Raw genomic sequence first — 18,589 nt, forward strand, 5'->3', positions numbered from 1 at the left:
CCAATGATAAATTCCACGCACCAACCAGAGCATCTGCTTACCGCGCCCCCTGCAGGTGAACGAAGCCGGCGCAACCGACATGAGAATAGCACAAAGTAAGAGGATAACTTTGGCGCAAGTCAGTGCGCAAAACTAAAACATAGCACGCAATATAGCGGGCACGAAAGTGTGTAGCTTTCCCAGTTGCTACGTATGTCTTTTGAATGTGGCGCTCGTCTCTTCCTAAATTTGCGCCGGTGACTGTAAAAAAATGGGGAACAGCTCACGCGCCTTCATATGCCACATGAGAAAATTTCCACAAAAACAATGTTTCCGCAAATTATAAATCCCGCGCACCAACCAGGGCGGGCGTCTGCAGACCACGCCCCCTGCCAGTGCGCAACAATAAAAATGGTGAAGCCGGCGCAAACGACATAATTAGAATATGCTCTGGCGCAAGTGAATGCGCAAAAAATAAAAACACGCAGTGCGCCAGTTGACAGACCACCCCCCCCCTTCACGAGATCTCTGCTAGCTGCTGTGAATGGAATCTTTCTTTCCTGCCGTCCTGATCTAGTGTTTGTACAGCAGTAGGGTTGTTTCAGTGTACCAGTGTAGGTAGTTTTCTCCAGCATAGATTGCGCTGATACATTGTAACCGGACCAGCAGCTGTGTAAGGGTATGTTCACACTGTGGAATCTCTTCTGTGAGGTGGCCGCCGCCGAAAATACTTTGGCGGCAGGACCGCGCGGCACTGCGCCGTCACCATTGACTGCCATGCAGTGCTCGCAGACTTCGGCGCAAAGAATGAACATGTTCTTTCTTTGCGCGGAACAATTTCAGCAGCGTCGCGGAAATTCCTCAGTGTGTTCGGGTCTCGCGGAAGATCCATTCACACTGATGGTAAATTTTCAGAGCGTGTAATGGAATTACGCAGTGCGGTCATACCCTAAGCAGGACACGTTGGACCTTGTTAACACGACACAGTACCTTATTAACATACTGTAGGTCAGCGATGCCCAACCCGTGGCACCCCAGCTATTGCAGCACTACAACTCTCAGCATGCCGCTGCTTGGGGAGCCCCAGTTTGCTTCTATAGGTTATAATGGAGCTTCGCGTCACACTGTGTTTTATTACCTCACAGGGAAGTGGTGGAAATCGACTTATTCCTGAAGGAGACGGCCAGCCGAGAAGCCAACGCCAAGGTGCGGCTCCAGCAGTTCATAGAGGAGCTCCTGGACCGCGCCGACCGGGCGGAGAAACAACTGCAGATCATCAGCAGCTGCGGCACCACCCCCAACGGCAGTCTGAGCCGGTGCAGCATACCCGGGTACAAAGTGTCAGACGCCCGGGTCCAGGGGTCCAGGCAGGTAGGTCACCATGACTATGGGGGAGATTTATCAAAACCTGTGGAAAAGGAAAAGTTGCCCAGTTGCCCATAGCAACCAATCAGATCGCTTCTTTCACTTTGCAGAGGCCTTGTTAAAAATGAAAGAAGCGATCTGATTGGTTGCTATGGGCAACTGGACAACTTTTCCTTTGCACGGGTTTTGATAAATCTCCCCCTATGTTCCTATAGCTACAGCCAAGACACCATATTTACTGTATGAGGGCTGGGCGGTATGACCAAATGTGTGTATCACAGTATTTTTTAAACTTTTGGCGGTTCCTCGGTATATAGCGGTATTTCCAAGCGCCTCCCCCATATTAATTATCAGCCCACATCCCCATGGGGATAAATACTCACAAGTCTCCCGCAAGCGCTGCCCTCCTCGTCCTGTTTTTTGCGGCCGCCGGCGCTGGCACTTTATACTGTGCGGTATCCCTATGCCCGGGCTGCAAAAGGTAAACAAAATAAACTTTAACGCACCTACGTCGGCCTTACGCTGGGGACGGGAACGTCGAAGAAGCCGTCGGCCTATCTCCGGCCGCAGCGATGTTCCGCCTCGGCCGGTGATAGGCTGAGCCCACTGTCATATAAGGGGCATAGGTATACAGTATAGAGCAGTGGTCTCCAACCTGCGGACCTCCAGATGTTGCATAAATACAACCCCCAGCATGCCCGGACAGCCGCAGGCTGTCCGGGCATGTTGGGAGTTGTATTTTTGCAACATCTGGAGGTCCGCAGGTTGGAGACCACTGGTATAGAGTGTCCGCGCCGGCGGCCGCAACAAACAGGACGAGGAAGGCAGCACATTCGGGTGACATGTGAGAAGTACCCTGATGGGGGCAGCGCTGGGCTAGGCTAATAATTAATTGGGGGGGGGGGGGCAGAACAGCGCTCGCAGGTCACAGCGCTGGGCTGATAATTCATTCATTCCCGAGGGGGAGGGGCCAAACCGGTATTGCGGTATGGGTTAAAATTCATATCGTGCAGCACAAAAATTTCTGTATCCGGCATGAACCGGTATAGCGCCCATGCCCTATACTGTATATACAATTAAAATTCCAAAAATAGGGGTGCAGGTCACTTGGAGAATAAGAATGACTAAATTTGAAAATAGCGGACCCCTAAGGCCCCTAAATTCATCCGTAATGAACGTCCGTCATAAAAATCTTGAAAATCGGCCGTTAGAAAATCCCATTATAGTCTACTGGATTTTTTTCTAATAGCCGTTTTAACCCGTTACCGCCCGTTATTAATAACAGCCATTATTTTGTAATGGGCGATAGTAACGGGAGAAATAGTGCATGCATTGCCTGTCGCAAAATAACGGCCGTTATTAATAACGGGTGGTAACGGGTTAAAACGGCTATTAGAAAAAAATCCCATAGACTATAATGGGATTTTCTAACGGCCGATTTCCAGGGTTTTTATAACGGGCGTTTATAACGGAGGCATTTTTTATAGTGCGAATGGGGCCTGAGTAATACAAAATATGAAATAGGTAAAATATCAATATATTTATTAGAAATTATATAAACAGTAATAGCAATTGAAAAATACAGCGGGAAACTAGATAACTGCAGGGCCCTGGCAGTCTAGTCCCATATATATGGTAGTGGAGAGGCAAAGTAGCCCAGTTGCCCATAGCAACCAATCAGATCGCTGCTTTCATTTTTCACAGGCCTTGTTAAGAATGAAAGTAGCCATCTGATTGGTTGCTATGGGCAACTGGGCTACTTTGCCTCTCCACAGGCTTTGATAAATCTCCCCCTTTCTGTGAATATTACTACATCGGCGCCATATCATAGTACCGACACTGTTTATATCAGATTTTTAATAAATACGTTGATATTTTACATATTTCATATTTTATTACTTAGAGGTCCGCTTTTTGCTTATTTGTATGTACAATTAGCCCTGACTGCATACACCGTATCAAACCCTCAGCTGTGAGACATATTAACCCCTTAAGGACCGGGGTTTTTTCCGTTTTTGCATTTTCGTTTTTTGCTCCTTGCCTTTAAAAAATCATAACTCTTTCAATTTTGCACCTAAAAATCCATATGAAGGCTTATTTTTTGCGCCACCAATTCTACTTTGTAATGACGTCAGTCATTTTGCCCAAAAATCTACGGTGAAACGGAAAAAAAATCATTGTGCGACAAAATTTTAAAAAAAACGCTGTTTTGTAACTTTTGGGGGCTTCCGTTTCTACGTAGTACATTTTTCGGTAAAAATGATACCTTCTCTTTATTCTGTAGGTCCATACGATTAAAATGATACCCTACTTATATAGGTTGGATTTTTTCGGACTTCTGGAAAAAATCATAAATACATGCAGGAAAATTAATACGTTTAAAATTGTCATCTTCTGACCCCTATAACTTTTTTATTTTTCCGTGTTTGGGGCGGTATGAGGGCTCATTTTTTGCGCCGTGATCTGAAGTTTTTAACGGTACCATTTTTGCATTGATAGGACTTATTAACTTTTTATTAATTTTTAAATGATATAAAAAGTGACCAAAAATACACTATTTTGGACTTTGGAATTTTTTTGCGCGCACGCCATTGACCGAGCGGTTTAATTAATGATATCTTTTTATAATTCGGACATTTCCGCACGCGGCGATACCATATATGTTTATTTTTATTTACACTGTGTTTTTTTTTTTATTGGAAAAGGGGGGGGGATTCAAACTTTTAATAGGGGAGGAGTTAAATGATCTTTATTCACTTTTTTTTCACTTTTTTTTTGCAGTGTTATAGGTCCCATAGGGACCTATAACACTGCACACACTGATCTCTTATACTGATCATTGTTATCCCATAGGGACCTATAACACTGCACACACTGATCATTGTTATCCCATAGGGACCTATAACACTGCACACACTGATCTCTTATACTGATCATTGTTATCCCATAGGGACCTATAACACTGCACACACTGATCATTGTTATCCCATAGGGACCTATAACACTGCACACACTGATCTCTTATACTGATCATTGTTATCCCATAGGGACCTATAACACTGCACACACTGATCTCTTATACTGATCATTGTTATCCCATAGGGACCTATAACACTGCACACACTGATCTCTTATACTGATCATTGTTATCCCATAGGGACCTATAACACTGCACACACTGATCTTCTTCTATGCTGATCACTGGTTTCTCATAGGAAACCAGTGATCGATGATTCTGCCGCATGACTGCTCAGGCCGCGGCTATCCCGAACAGCCCGACTAAGCTAGCCGGCAACTTTCACTTTCACTTTTAGCCGCGCGGCTCAGCTCTGAGCGCGCGGCTAAAGGGTTAATAGTGCGCGGCGCCGCGATCGGCGCTGCGCGCTATTAGTGGCGGGTCCCGTCTTCACTATGACGCCGGGCCCGCCGCGATATGACGCGGGGTTACTGTGTAACCCCGCGTTATATCAGGAGAGCAGGACCAAGGACGTACCGGTACGTCCTTGGTCCTTAAGGGGTTAAAGGGGTACTCCGAGGCTCAGCGTTTGTAACAAAATTGTTCCGAATGCTTAGAGCCGGCGTCGGGAGCTCGAGACGTCATGAGGGGGGCAGGGCCATGACGTCTCGCCCCGCCCCCTCAATGCAAGTCTATGGGAGGGGGCGTGATGGAAGTCACGCCCCCTCCCATAGACTTGAATTGAGGGGGCGGGTGTGATGTCGTGAGGGGGCGGGGCTATGATGTCACGAGCTCCCAGCACTGGCTCTAAGCGTTGGGAACATTTTGTTCCAAACACTGAGCAGCTGACACGCCCCCTCCCATAGACTTGCATTGAAGGGCGGGACGTGACGTCATGAGGGGGTGGGGCTGTGACGTCAGGAGCTCCCGGCACCGGCTCTAAGCATTAGGAACCCCTTGAAGGCAGTAAATGGTCTAAATTAGGCCACGATCCCAGCAACACATTTTTGGTTTCAGGAGAATGCAGTATTGCGAATGTCCCTGGAGGATGTAGACTGACTTTGTGTTGCACTATCTTGTGTCCTATCTTCCCAGGGGGAGCGGACCGTGGTAAAGGGGCAGAACTCCCCCCCCCCCCCCAACTTACTTCTGTGGATTTTCTTGAGACTCCTCTGGTGTACCCAGGAGGCATCTATCAGTTGCTACTGCCCATTTTTCTTGTGCAGTTGGGCTTCAGAAGTATATTTCTCCAAAATGCCACCCTAGACTACTCCTTTTTGTTGGGACCTTTATCCTTGGAGTCAGGGCTGGATTTTTGCCCCCCTAGACAAAAGCTAATATTGCCGCCCCCTTGACCCCTGTCCGTTGATGTCCCACTGTCACAAACCCTCTCCCCATGTAATCTCCTTACACACTGTAACAAACCTCCTCCTCATATAATCTCCATACTATTGGGGTGACACACTGTAACAAACCTCCTCCTCATGTAATCTCCTTACTATTGGGGTGACACACTGTAACAAACCTCCTCCTCATGTAATTACCCTACTATTGGGGTGACACACTGTAACAAACCTCCTCCTCATGTAATCTCCTTACTACTGGGGTGACACACTGTAACAAACCTCCTCCTCATATAATCTCCATACTATTGGGGTGACACACTGTAACAAACCTCTCTTCATATAATCTCCTTACTACTGGGGTGATACACTGTAACAAACCTCCTCATGTAATCACCTTACTACTGGGGTGACACACTGTAACAAACCTCCTCATGTAATCACCTTACTACTGGGGTGACACACTGTAACAAACCTTCTCTTCATGTAATGTCCTTACTACTGGGGTGACACACTGTAACAAACTTCCTCCTCCTGTAATTACCCTATTATTGGGGTGACACACTGTAACAAACCTCCTCCTCGTGTAATAACCTTACTATTGAGGTAACACACTGGGGAGGAAGGCGGATGTTATGAGACACAAGCGCTGTCAGGATGCTGGACGGACTTTTGAGTGGAATGCATGCAGCGGTGCTGCGCTGCTCCGGCAGACTGAAGAATGCTGATTATTATGGTACTGGGTTGTATTGGTTTTGCGCTGTCAGGATGTTGGTTCGGCGGGTCTGGTGCTGGCTGTGAGTGTCTGGTTCAGATGCTGGCTACGTTTCCTGCAGCGGGCAGAGCAGCACCCACCTCAAGAGGGCGCCCTAGGCCTATTTTGCCTATAGGCAGAGCCTGAGGCACACTGTGGCAAACCCCTCATGCCGTAACAGGAGCTGCAGATTATGTATGAGGACTGTACTTACGAACTGATCTCCACCCCTAACCCTGGGAAGAGCTAAGCAACTATTGGACAGGAGTTGACATGTGACTATGTACCACTTCTCTTGTAGAGGGCGGACAGGCACCAGGGGCCCGGCTCTTCCACCCACGGCTCGTACCCAGTGAACCAGCGATCATCCTCCTGTAGCGGGTGAGTTATTACTTAGTCACGTCTGCAGCTTCAGAGTAGAAATCACACGACATGCCCTGCCTGTTCAGTGTCTTCTCTGTGTTAAATATCATTCCAGGGCAGCGTTTCCCAACCAGAGTGCCTCTGGCTTTCGCAAATCTCCAACTCCCAGCATGCCCGGACAGCCGAAGGCTGTCCGGGCATGCTGGGCGTTGTAGTTTTGCAACAGCTGGAGGCACACTGGTTGGGAAACACTGCTCCAGTGTCTTGTATTGTTCTGCCCCAGGATAGTGTTTTCTCTCTCTCCCTGGCTCTGAGCTCTTGTTGCTATGCAACAGAATGCTTACTCCTGGGCTGCTTGTGATGATGTCATCAAGGCTGGCGGATTAAAACTCTATAAAACCCTCTTTTTGCAACAGCTGGAAGCACCCTGGTTGGGAAACACTACTCCAGGGTCTTGTGTTGTTCTGCCCCAGAATAGAGTTTTTTTTATCTCTTCCTAGCTTTGAGATCTTGTTGCTATGCAACAGAATGCTTACTTTTGGGCTGCTTGTGATGATGTCATCATGGCTGGCAGATTAAAGCTCTATAAAACCCTCTTTTGCAACAGCTGGAGGCACCCTGGTTGGGAAACACTACTCCAGAGTCTTGTGTTGTTCTACCCCAGGATAGAGGTTTTTTTTTCTCTCTCCCTAGCTCTGAGCTCTTGTTGCTATGCAACCGGATGCTTACTCCTGGGCTGCTTGTGATGATGTCATCGTGGCTGGCAGATTAAAACCCTCTTTTGCAACAGCTGGAAGCACCCTGGTTGGGAAACACTTCTCCAGAGTCTTGTGTTGTTCTACCCCAGGATAGAGTTTTTTTTAATCTCTCCCTAGCTCTGAGCTCTTGTTGCTATGCAACAGAATGCTTACTCCGGGGCTGCTTCTGATGATGTCATCATGGCTGGCAGATTAAAACCCTATTAAAACACTCTTTTGCAACAGCTGGAGGCACCCTGGTTGGGAAACACTGCTCCAGGGTCTTGTGTTGTTCTGCCCCAGGATAGTGTTTTCTATCTCTCCCTGGCTGTGAACTCTTGTGGCTAATCAACCGAATGCTTACTCCTGGGCTGCTTCTGATGATGTCATCAAGGCTGGTGGATTAAAACCCTATAACAACCAATGGATTAGTGGATTTATCCGTAATGATCTTGTGGGTACTGCCTGTAAGGGTACTTTTATCGAGGAATTTCCTTGCTGAACTTCGACAGTGAATTTGCACTGTTGAAAATTATCTGGAATCGGCTCTTTTATCCGAGGCAATGCACCACAAACATTTGTCCTGTCCCAATGACAAACGGCACTTCTCTTCAACCTGGTGAGAACCTCTTTTCAGTCAGACCAGATGCAGTGCATGGTTCTACTGTCTCGAGGTAGGCACGTCTCATGTAGGAAAAACGTATCCCCCCCTCCCCCACCTGTATTACAGCATTGTAGTTATATAGAATTATGAGAATCTAGAATGTCCACTTAATATTACTACTATAATACTGCCTCCTATGTACAAGAATATAACCACTATAATACTGCCCCCTATATACAAGAATATAACTACTATAATACTGCCTCTTAAATACAAGAATATAACTACTATAATACTGCCTCCTATATACAAGAATATAACTACTATAATACTGCTCCTCTGTACAAGAATATTACTACTATAATACTGCTCTTATACACAAGAATATAACTACTATAATACTACCTCCTATATACAAGAATATAACTACTATAATACTGCTCCTATATACAAGAATATAACTACTATAATACTGCTCCTATATACAAGAATATAACTACTATAATACTGCCTCCTATATACAAGAATATAGCTACTATAATACTGCTCCTCTATACAAGAATATAACTACTATAATACTGCTCTTATACACAAGAATATAACTACTATAATACTACCTCCTATATACAAGAATATAACTACTATAATACTGCTCCTATATACAAGAATATAACTACTATAATACTGCTCCTATATACAAGAATATAACTACTATAATACTGCCTCCTATATACAAGAATATAACTACTATAATACTAATCCTATATACAAGAATATAACTACTATTATACTGCTCATATATACAGGAATATAACTACTATAATACTGCTCCTATATACAAGAATATAACTACTATACTACTGCTCATATATACAGGAATATAACTACTATAATACTGCTCCTATATACATGAATATAACTACTATAATACTGCTCCTATATACAAGAATATAACTACTATAATACTGCTCCTATATACATGAATATAACTACTATAATACTGCTCCTATATACAAGAATATAACTACTATAATACTGCTCCTATATACAAGAATATAACTACTATAATACTGCTCCTATATACAAGAATATAACTACTATAATACTGCTCCTATATACAAGAATATAACTACAATAATACTGCTCTTATATACATGAATATAACTACTATAATACTGCCTCCTAAATACATGAATATAACTACTATAATACTGCTCCTATATACATGAATATAACTACTATAATACTGCTCCTATATACAAGAATATAACTACTATAATACTGCTCCTATATACAAGACTATACCTACTATAATACTGCTCCTATATACAAGAATATAACTACTATAATACTGCTAATAATAATTTCTGTATCCAGGGTCCCGGGCAGGGTGAAGACCGTATCTCAGAGCTCGGGCTGTTATGACAGCGATGGGGCGGAGCATATCCAGGTGGACGATGGCTTAGAGGCCCCCCGCTACTCTGGAAACAGTCACGTTGCCGACAGCAGCTTCGAGAGGAACAACAACAGCCGCAGTTCTGGTCTCCGCAGGCAGGCCATCCACAACTTGTACCGCCGGCCATACAGGAACAGCACCGAGGGGGAAGATGGAGACATCTCTGATGTGGGGTCCAGGACCACCGAGTCCGAGGCTGAACTCTGGGAGCAGGAGAGCATCGGCTCAGCAGACCTCAACACCAACCGCTCGTCGGGGGCCTGCCGGCCTAAGGGTGGGTATTGTCTGTGGGTGTTTTTATTGGTATATCCCATCATTGGCAGGGACGTGCACAGACATTTTGGGGGACAGGGGCTCAAGTTGAAAAAAGGCCACTTCTCATTATGAAAAAATAATAATAATAATACAGTGGGGATCAAAAGTGGTGCCCAGGTAAAAAAAATTATTAATGTGCATAAAGAAGCCAAGGAAAGATGGAAAAATCTCCAAAAGGCAGAATTTATAGCATGCACTGCCCCCTTTGCAAAGCTGAGACCTGCCAGTGTCATGGATTGTTCTCAATCATCATCTGGGAAGACCAGGTGATGTCAATCTCAAAGGTTTTAAATGCCCAGACTCATCTGACCTTGCCCCAACAATCAGCACCACGGGTTCTTCTAAGCAGTTGTCTAGAAATCTGAAACTGAAAATAGTTGACGCTCACAAAGCTGGAGAAGGCTATAAGAAGATAGCAAAACGTTTTCAGAGGTCAATATCCTCTGTTCGGAATGTAATTAAGAAATGGCAGTCATCAGGAACAGTGGAGGTTAAAGCAAGATCTGGAAGACCAAGAAAAATATCAGACAGAACAGCTCGCAGGATTATGAGAAAAACAATTCAAAACCCACATTTGACTGCACAATCCCTCCAGAAAGATCTGGCAGACACTGGAGTTGTGGTACACTATTCCACTATAAAGAGATACTAGTACAAATATGGTCTTCATGGAAGAGTCATCAGAAGAAAACCTCTTCTACGTCCTCACCACAAAAATCAGCGTTTGAACTTTGCAAATGAACATATAGACAAGCCTGATGCATTTTGGAAACAAGTTCTGTGGACAGATGAGGTTAAAATTGAACTTTTTGGCCGGAATGAGCAAAGGTACATTTGGAGAAGAAGGGGAACAGAATTTAATGAAAAGAACCTCTGTCCAACTGTTAAGCATGGGGGTGGATCAATCATGCTTTGGGGTTGTATGGCAGCCAGTGGCAAAGGGAACATCTCACAAGTAGAAGGAAAAATGGATTCAATAAAATTTCAGCAAATTTTGGATGCTAACTTGATGCCATCTGTGAAAAAGCAGAAGTTAAAGAGAGGATGGCTTCTGCAAATGGATAATGATCCTAAACACACCTCGAAATCCACAGGGGATTACATCAAGAGGCGTAAACTGAAGGTTTTGTCATGGCCTTCACAATCTCCTGACCTCAGCATAATTGAAAATCTATGGATAGACCATAAAAGAGCAGTGCGTGACAGACAGCCCAGAAATCTCAAAGAACTGGAAGACTTTTGTAAGGAAGAATGGGCAAAGATACCTCAAACATTATAAGAATGTCTAATCTGTAATTTGATGCCTTTTGGAGATTTTTCCATCTTTCCTTGGCTTCTTTATGCACATTAATACCATTTTTTACATGGGGTGCCCAAACTTTTGATCCCCACTGTAACTTGTAAAATAAATAACATATGTTAATGCAACACAATTCCTGAAGTAAGATCACTCCATGGAGGTCCCATTTAGTGAGGGGCAGATTAAAGGGGTACTTAAATCTTAAATCAACTGGGGCCAGAAAGTTAAACAGATTTGTAAATTACTTCTATTAAAAAAATCTTAATCCTTCCTGTACTTAATAGCTGCTGAATACTACAGAGGAAATTATTTTCTTTTTGGAACACAGAGCTCCCTGCTGACATCATGAGCACAGTGCTCTCTGATGACATCTCTGTCCATTTTAAGAACTGTCCAGAGTAGGAGAAAATCCCCATAGAAAACACATGCTGCTTTGGACAGTTCCTACAATGGACAGAGATGTCAGCAGAGAGCACTGTGCTCGTGATGTCAGCAGAGAGCTCTGTGTTCCAAAAAGAAAATAATTTCCTCTGTAGTATTCAGCAGCTAATAAGTACTGGAAGGATTGGGATTTTTTAATAGAAGTCAATTACAAATCTGTTTCTGGCACCAGTTAATAAAAAAAATATATATATAGTTTTCCACCGGAGTACCCCTTTAAAAGGGCAGGGGCTCAAACCCCCTTTTGAGTCTATGTGTGCATGTCCCTGATCATTAGCGCCACTCACGTTTATGACTCTCCTCTCCAGGCCGCTGTGACGGGCGGATGCTCCGGCCGGAGAAGGGCAGCCCATCCCGAGCCAATGAAGTCATCAGCCCCGAGATCCTGAAGATGCGGGCGGCGTTATTTTGTATATTCACCTACCTCGATACCAAGACTCTGCTGCGGGTGGCTGAGGTCAGCAGGGACTGGAAGTTTGTGGCTCGGCATCCGGCTGTGTGGACTCGGGTTTTCCTAGAGAATGCCAGGGTGTCCCCCAAGGTGAGGGATGGCGCGCGGTATTATAGGGTGAGGGATGGCGCGTGGTATTGCAAGGTGAGGGATGGCGCACGGTATTATAAGGTGAGGGATGGAGCGCGGTATTATAAGGTGAGGGATGGCGCGCGGTACTATAAGGTGAGGGATGACGCGCAGTACTATAAGGTGATGGATGGGGTGCGGTATTATAAGGTGAGGGATGGGGTGCAGTATTATAAGGTGAGGGATGTGGCGCGGTATTATAGGGTGAGGGATGGAGCGCGGTATTATAAGGTGAAGGATGGCGCGCGGTATTATAAGGTGAGGGATGGCGCGGGGTATTGTAAGGTGAGGGATGGCGCGCGGTATTATAAGGTGAGGGATGGGGCGCAGTATTATAGGGTGAGGGATGACGCGCGGTATTATAAGGGGAGGGATGGCGCGCAGTACTATAAGGTGATGGGTGGGGTGCGGTATTATAAGGTGAGGGATGGGGTGCGGTATTATAAGGTGAGGGATGTGGCGCGGTATTATAGGGTGAGGGATGGAGCGCGGTATTATAAGGTGAAGGATGGCGCGCGGTATTATAAGGTGAGGGATGGCGCGGGGTTTTGTAAGGTGAGGGATGGCGCGCGGTATTATAAGGTGATGGATGGGGCGCAGTATTATAGGGTGAGGGATGACAGCCGGTATTATAAGGTGAGGGATGGCGCGCAGTACTATAAGGTGATGGATGGGGTGCGGTATTATAAGGTGAGGGATGGGGTGCGGTATTATAAGGTGAGGGATGTGGCGCGGAATTATAGGGTGAGGGATGGAGCGCGGTATTATAGGGTGAGGGATGGAGCGCAGTATTATAAGGTGAGGGATGGCGCACGGTATTATAAGGTGAGGGATGGCGCGCGGTCTTACAAGGTGAGGATGGACGCGCAGTATTATAAGGTGAGGGATGGCGCGCAGTATTATAAGGTGAGGGATGGGGTGCGGTATTATAAGGTGAGGGATGGCCCGCGGTATTATAGGGTGAGGGATGTGGCGCGGTATTATAAGGTGAGGGATGGCGCGCGGTACTATAAGGTGAGGGATGGGGTGCGGTATTATAAGGTGAGGGATGGGGTGCGGTATTATAACGTGAGGGATGGCGCGCGGTATTATAAGGTGAGGGATGACGCGCGGTATTATAAGGTGAGGGATGGCGCGCGGTATTATAAGGTGAGGGATGGCACGTGGTATTATAAGGTGAGGGATGGCACGTGGTATTATAAGGTGAGGGATGGCGCGCGGTATTATAAGGTGAGGGTTGGCACGCAGTATTATAAGGTGAGGGATGGCGCGCGGTCTTACAAGGTGAGGGATGACGCGCAGTATTATAAGGTGAGGGATGGCGCGCGGTATTATAAGGTGAGGAATGGGGTGCGGTATTATAAAGTGAGGGATGGCACGCGGTATTATAAGGGGAGGGATGGCGCGCAGTATTATAAGGTGATGGATGGGGTGCGGTATTATAAGGTGAGGGATGGCGCGCGGTATTATAAATTGTGGGATGGGGCGCGGTTTTATAGGGTGAGGGATGGCGTGCGGTATTATAAGGTGAGGGATGGGGTGCGATATTATAAGGTGAGGGATGGCGCGTGGTATTATAAGTTGAGGGATGGCGTGCGGTATTATAAATTGTGGGATGGGGCGCGGTATTATAAGTTGAGGGATGGCACGCGGTATTATAACGTGAGGGATGGCGCGCGGTATTATAAGGTGAGGGATGTGGTGCGGTATTATAGGGTGAGGGATGTGGCGCGGTATTATAAGGTGAGGGATGGCGCGCGGTACTATAAGGTGAGGGATGGGGTGCGGTATTATAAGGTGAGGGATGGGGTGCGGTATTATAACGTGAGGGATGGCACGCGGTATTATAAGGTGAGGGATGGGGTGCGGTATTATAAGGTGAGGGATGGCGCGCGGTATTATAAGGTGACGGATGGCACGCGGTATTATAAGGTGAGGGATGGCGCGCGGTACTATAAGGTGAGGGATGGGGTGCGGTATTATAAGGTGAGGGATGGGGTGCGGTATTATAAAGTGAGGGATGGCGCGCGGTATTATAAGGGGAGGGATGGGGCGCGGTATTATAGGGTGAGGGATGGCGCGGGGTATTATAAGAAGAGGGATGGCGCGCAGTACTATAAGGTGATGGATGGGGTGCGGTATTATAAGGTGAGGGAAGGGGTGCGGTATTATAAGGTGAGGGATGTGGCGAGGTATTATAGGGTGAGGGATGGAGCGCGGTATTATAAGGTGAAGGATGGCGCGCGGTATTATAAGGTGAGGGATGGCGCGGGGTATTGTAAGGTGAGGGATGGCGCGCGGTATTATAAGGTGAGGGATGACGCGCGGTATTATAAGGTGAGGGATGGGGTGCGGTATTATAACGTGAGGGATGGCGCGCGGTATTATAAGGTGAGGAATGGGGTGCGGTATTATAAGGTGAGGGATGGCGCGCAGTATTATAAGGTGAGGGATGGCACGTGGTATTATAAGGTGAGGGATGGCGCACGGTATTATAAGGTGAGGGTTGGCGCGCAGTATTATAAGGTGTGGGATGGCGCGCGGTCTTACAAGGTGAGGGATGACGCGCAGTATTATAAGGTGAGGGATGACGCGCAGTATTATAAGGTGAGGGATGGCGCGCGGTATTATAAGGTGAGGGATGGGGTGCGGTATTATAAGGTGAGGGATGGCCCGCGGTATTATAAGGGGAGGTATGGCGCGCAGTATTATAAGGTGAGGGATGGGTGCGGTATTATAAGGTGAGAGATGGCGCGCGGTATTATAAATTGTGGGATGGGGCGCGTTATTATAGGGTGAGGGATGGCGTGCGGTATTATAAGGTGAGGGATGACGCGCAGTATTATAAGGTGAGGGATGGCGCGCGGTACTATAAGGTGAGGGATGGGGTGCGGTATTATAAGGTGAGGGATGGGGTGCGGTATTATAAGGTGAGGGACGGGGTGCGGTATTATAAGGTGAGGGATGGCGCGCGGTATTATAAGGTGAGGGATGGCGCGTGGTATTATAAGGTGAGGGATGGGGTGCGGTATTATAAGGTGAGGGATGGCGCGTGGTATTATAAGTTGAGGGATGGCGTGCGGTATTATAAATTGTGGGATGGGGCGCGGTATTATAAGGTGAGGGATGGTGCGGGGTATTATAAGGTGAGGAATGGCTCGCGGTATTATAGGGTGAGGGATGGAGCGCGGTATTATAAGGTGAGGGATGACGCGTGGTATTATAAGGTGAGGGATGGTGCGGGGTATTATAAGGTGAGGGATGGCGTGCGGTATTATAAGGTGAGGGATGACGCGCGGTATTATAAGGTGAGGGATGGGGCGGGGTATTATAAGGTGATGAATGGCTCGCGGTATTATAGGGTGAGGGATGGAGCGCGGTATTATAAGTTGAGGGATGACGCGCGGTATTATAAGGTGAGGGATGGTGCGGGGTATTATAAGGTGAGGGATGGCGCGCAGTATTATAAGGTGAGGGATGACGCGCGGTATTATAAGGTGAGGGATGGCGCGCAGTACTATAAGGTGAGGGATGGGGTGCAGTATTATAAGGTGAGGGATGGGGTGCGGTATTATAAGGTGAGGGATGGCATGCGGTATTATAAGGTGAGGGATGACACGTGGTATTATATGGTGAGGGATGGCACGTGGTACTATAAGGTGAGGGATGGGGTGCAGTATTATAAGGTGAGGGATGGCGCGCGGTATTATAAGGTGAGGGATGGTGCGCGGTATTATAAGGTGAGGGATGGCGCGCAGTACTATAAGGTGATGGATGGGGTGCGGTATTATAAGGTGAGGGATGGGGTGCGGTATTATAAGGTGAGGGATGTGGCGCGGTATTATAGGGTGAGGGATGGAGCGCGGTATTATAAGGTGAGGGATGGCGCGCGGTATTGTAAGGTGAGGGATGGCGCGCCGTATTGTAAGGTGAGGGATGGCGCGCGGTATTGTAAGGTGAGGGATGGGGTGCGGTATTATAAGGTGAGGGATGGGGTGCGGTATTATAAGGTGAGGGATGTGGCGCGGTATTATAGGGTGAGGGATGTGGCGCGGTATTATAAGGTGAGGGATGGCGCGCGGTATTATAAGGTGAGGGATGGTGCGGGGTATTATAAGGTGAGGAATGGCTCGCGGTATTATAGGGTGAGGGATGGAGCGCGGTATTATAAGGTGAGGGATGACGCGCGGTATTATAAGGTGAGGGATGGTGCGGGGTATTATAAGGTGAGGGATGGCGCGCGGTATTATAAGGTGAGGGATGACGCGCGGTATTATAAGGTGAGGGATGGGGCGGGGTATTATAAGGTGAGGAATGGCTCGCGGTATTATAGGGTGAGGGATGGAGCGCGGTATTATAAGGTGAGGGATGACGCGCGGTATTATAAGGTGAGGGATGGTGCGGGGTATTATAAGGTGAGGGATGGTGCGCGGTATTGTAAGGTGAGGGATGGCGCGCCGTATTGTAAGGTGAGGGATGGCGCGCCGTATTGTAAGGTGAGGGATGGCGCGCCGTATTGTAAGGTGAGGGATGGCGCGCGGTATTGTAAGGTGAGGGATGGCGCGCCGTATTGTAAGGTGAGGGATGGCACGCGGTATTATAAGGTGAGGGATGACACGCGGTATTATAAGGTGAGGGATGGCGCGCGGTACTATAAGGTGAGGGATGGGGTGCGGTATTATAAGGTGAGGGATGGGGTGTGGTATTATAACGTGAGGGATGGCGTGCGATATTATAAGGTGAGGGATGGGGTGCGGTATTATAAGGTGAGGGATGTGGCGCGGTATTATAGGGTGAGGTATGTGGCGCGGTATTATAAGGTGAGGGATGGCGCGCGGTATTATAAGGTGAGGGATGGTGTGGGGTATTATAAGGTGAGGAATGGCTCGCGGTATTATAGGGTGAGGGATGGAGCGCGGTATTATAAGGTGAGGGATGACGCGCGGTATTATAAGGTGAGGGATGGTGCGGGGTATTATAAGGTGAGGGATGGCGCGCGGTATTATAAGGTGAGGGATGACGCGCGGTATTATAAGGTGAGGGATGGGGCGGGGTATTATAAGGTGAGGAATGGCTTGCGGTATTATAGGGTGAGGGATGGAGCGCGGTATTATAAGGTGAGGGATGACGCGCGGTATTATAAGGTGAGGGATGGTGCGGGGTATTATAAGGTGAGGGATGGCGCGCGGTATTATAAGGTGAGGGTTGACGCGCGGTATTATAAGGTGAGGGATGGCGCGCAGTACTATAAGGTGAGGGATGGGGTCCAGTATTATAAGGTGAGGGATGGGGTGCGGTATTATAAGGTGAGGGATGGCATGCGGTATTATAAGGTGAGGGATGACACGTGGTATTATAAGGTGAGGGATGGCACGCGGTACTATAAGGTGAGGGATGGGATGCGGTATTATAAGGTGAGGGATGGCGCACGGTATTATAAGGTGAGGGATGGTGCGCGGTATTATAAGGTGAGGGATGGCGCGCAGTACTATAAGGTGATGGATGGGGTGCGGTATTATAAGGTGAGGGATGGGGTGCGGTATTATAAGGTGAGGGATGTGGCGCGGTATTATAGGGTGAGGGATGAAGCGCGGTACTATAAGGTGAGGGATGGGGTGCGGTATTATAAGGTGAGGGATGGGGTGCGGTATTATAACGTGAGGGATGGCGCGCGGTATTATAAGGTGAGGGATGGGGTGCGGTATTATAAGGTGAGGGATGGCGCGCGGTATTATAAGGTGAGGGATGGCACGTGGTATTATAAGGTGAGGGTTGGCACGCAGTATTATAAGGTGAGGGATGGCGCGCGGTCTTACAAGGTGAGGGATGACGCGCAGTATTATAAGGTGAGGGATGGCGCACGGTACTATAAGGTGAGGGATGGGGTGCGGTCTTAGAAGGTGAGGGATGGGGTGCGGTATTATAAGGGGAGGGATGGCGCGCAGTATTAAAAGGTGATGGATGGGGTGCGGTATTATAAAGTGAGGGATGGCGCACGGTATTATAAATTGTGGGATGGGGTGCGGTTTTATAGGGTGAGGGATGGCGTGTGGTATTATAAATTGTGGGATGGGGCATGGTATTATAAGTTGAGGGATGGCGCGCGGTATTATAAGATGAGGGATGGTGCGGGGTATTATAAGGTGAGGAATGGCTCGCGGTATTATAGGGTGAGGGATGGAGCGCGGTATTATAAGGTGAGGGATGACGCGCGGTATTATAAGGTGAGGGATGGTGTGGGGTATTATAAGGTGAGGGATGGCGCGCTGTATTATAAGGTGAGGGATAACGCGCGGTATTATAAGGTGAGGGATGGTGTGGGGTATTATAAGGTGAGGGATGGCGCGCTGTATTATAAGGTGAGGGATAACGCGCGGTATTATAAGGTGAGGGATG

At 47.4% G+C, this 18,589-nt stretch overlaps 1 protein-coding gene across 4 annotated transcripts in view; it reads left to right on the plus strand.

The window, feature by feature from the left end:
- FBXO41 (F-box protein 41) overlaps positions 1 to 18,589 on the plus strand; it is a 109,198-nt gene that overhangs the window by 68,296 nt on the left and 22,313 nt on the right. For all 4 annotated transcript variants that reach the window (XM_056552039.1, XM_056552054.1, XM_056552063.1 and 1 more), the window contains exons 3-6: positions 1,125 to 1,350; positions 6,699 to 6,778; positions 9,479 to 9,831; positions 11,922 to 12,154. In XM_056552039.1, the coding sequence (XP_056408014.1) occupies positions 1,125 to 1,350; positions 6,699 to 6,778; positions 9,479 to 9,831; positions 11,922 to 12,154 (892 nt within the window). The remainder of the gene's footprint in view (positions 1 to 1,124; positions 1,351 to 6,698; positions 6,779 to 9,478; positions 9,832 to 11,921; positions 12,155 to 18,589) is intronic.

Source organism: Hyla sarda, chromosome 1, assembly GCF_029499605.1.
Source record: "Hyla sarda isolate aHylSar1 chromosome 1, aHylSar1.hap1, whole genome shotgun sequence".
Classification (NCBI taxonomy): domain Eukaryota; kingdom Metazoa; phylum Chordata; class Amphibia; order Anura; family Hylidae; genus Hyla; species Hyla sarda.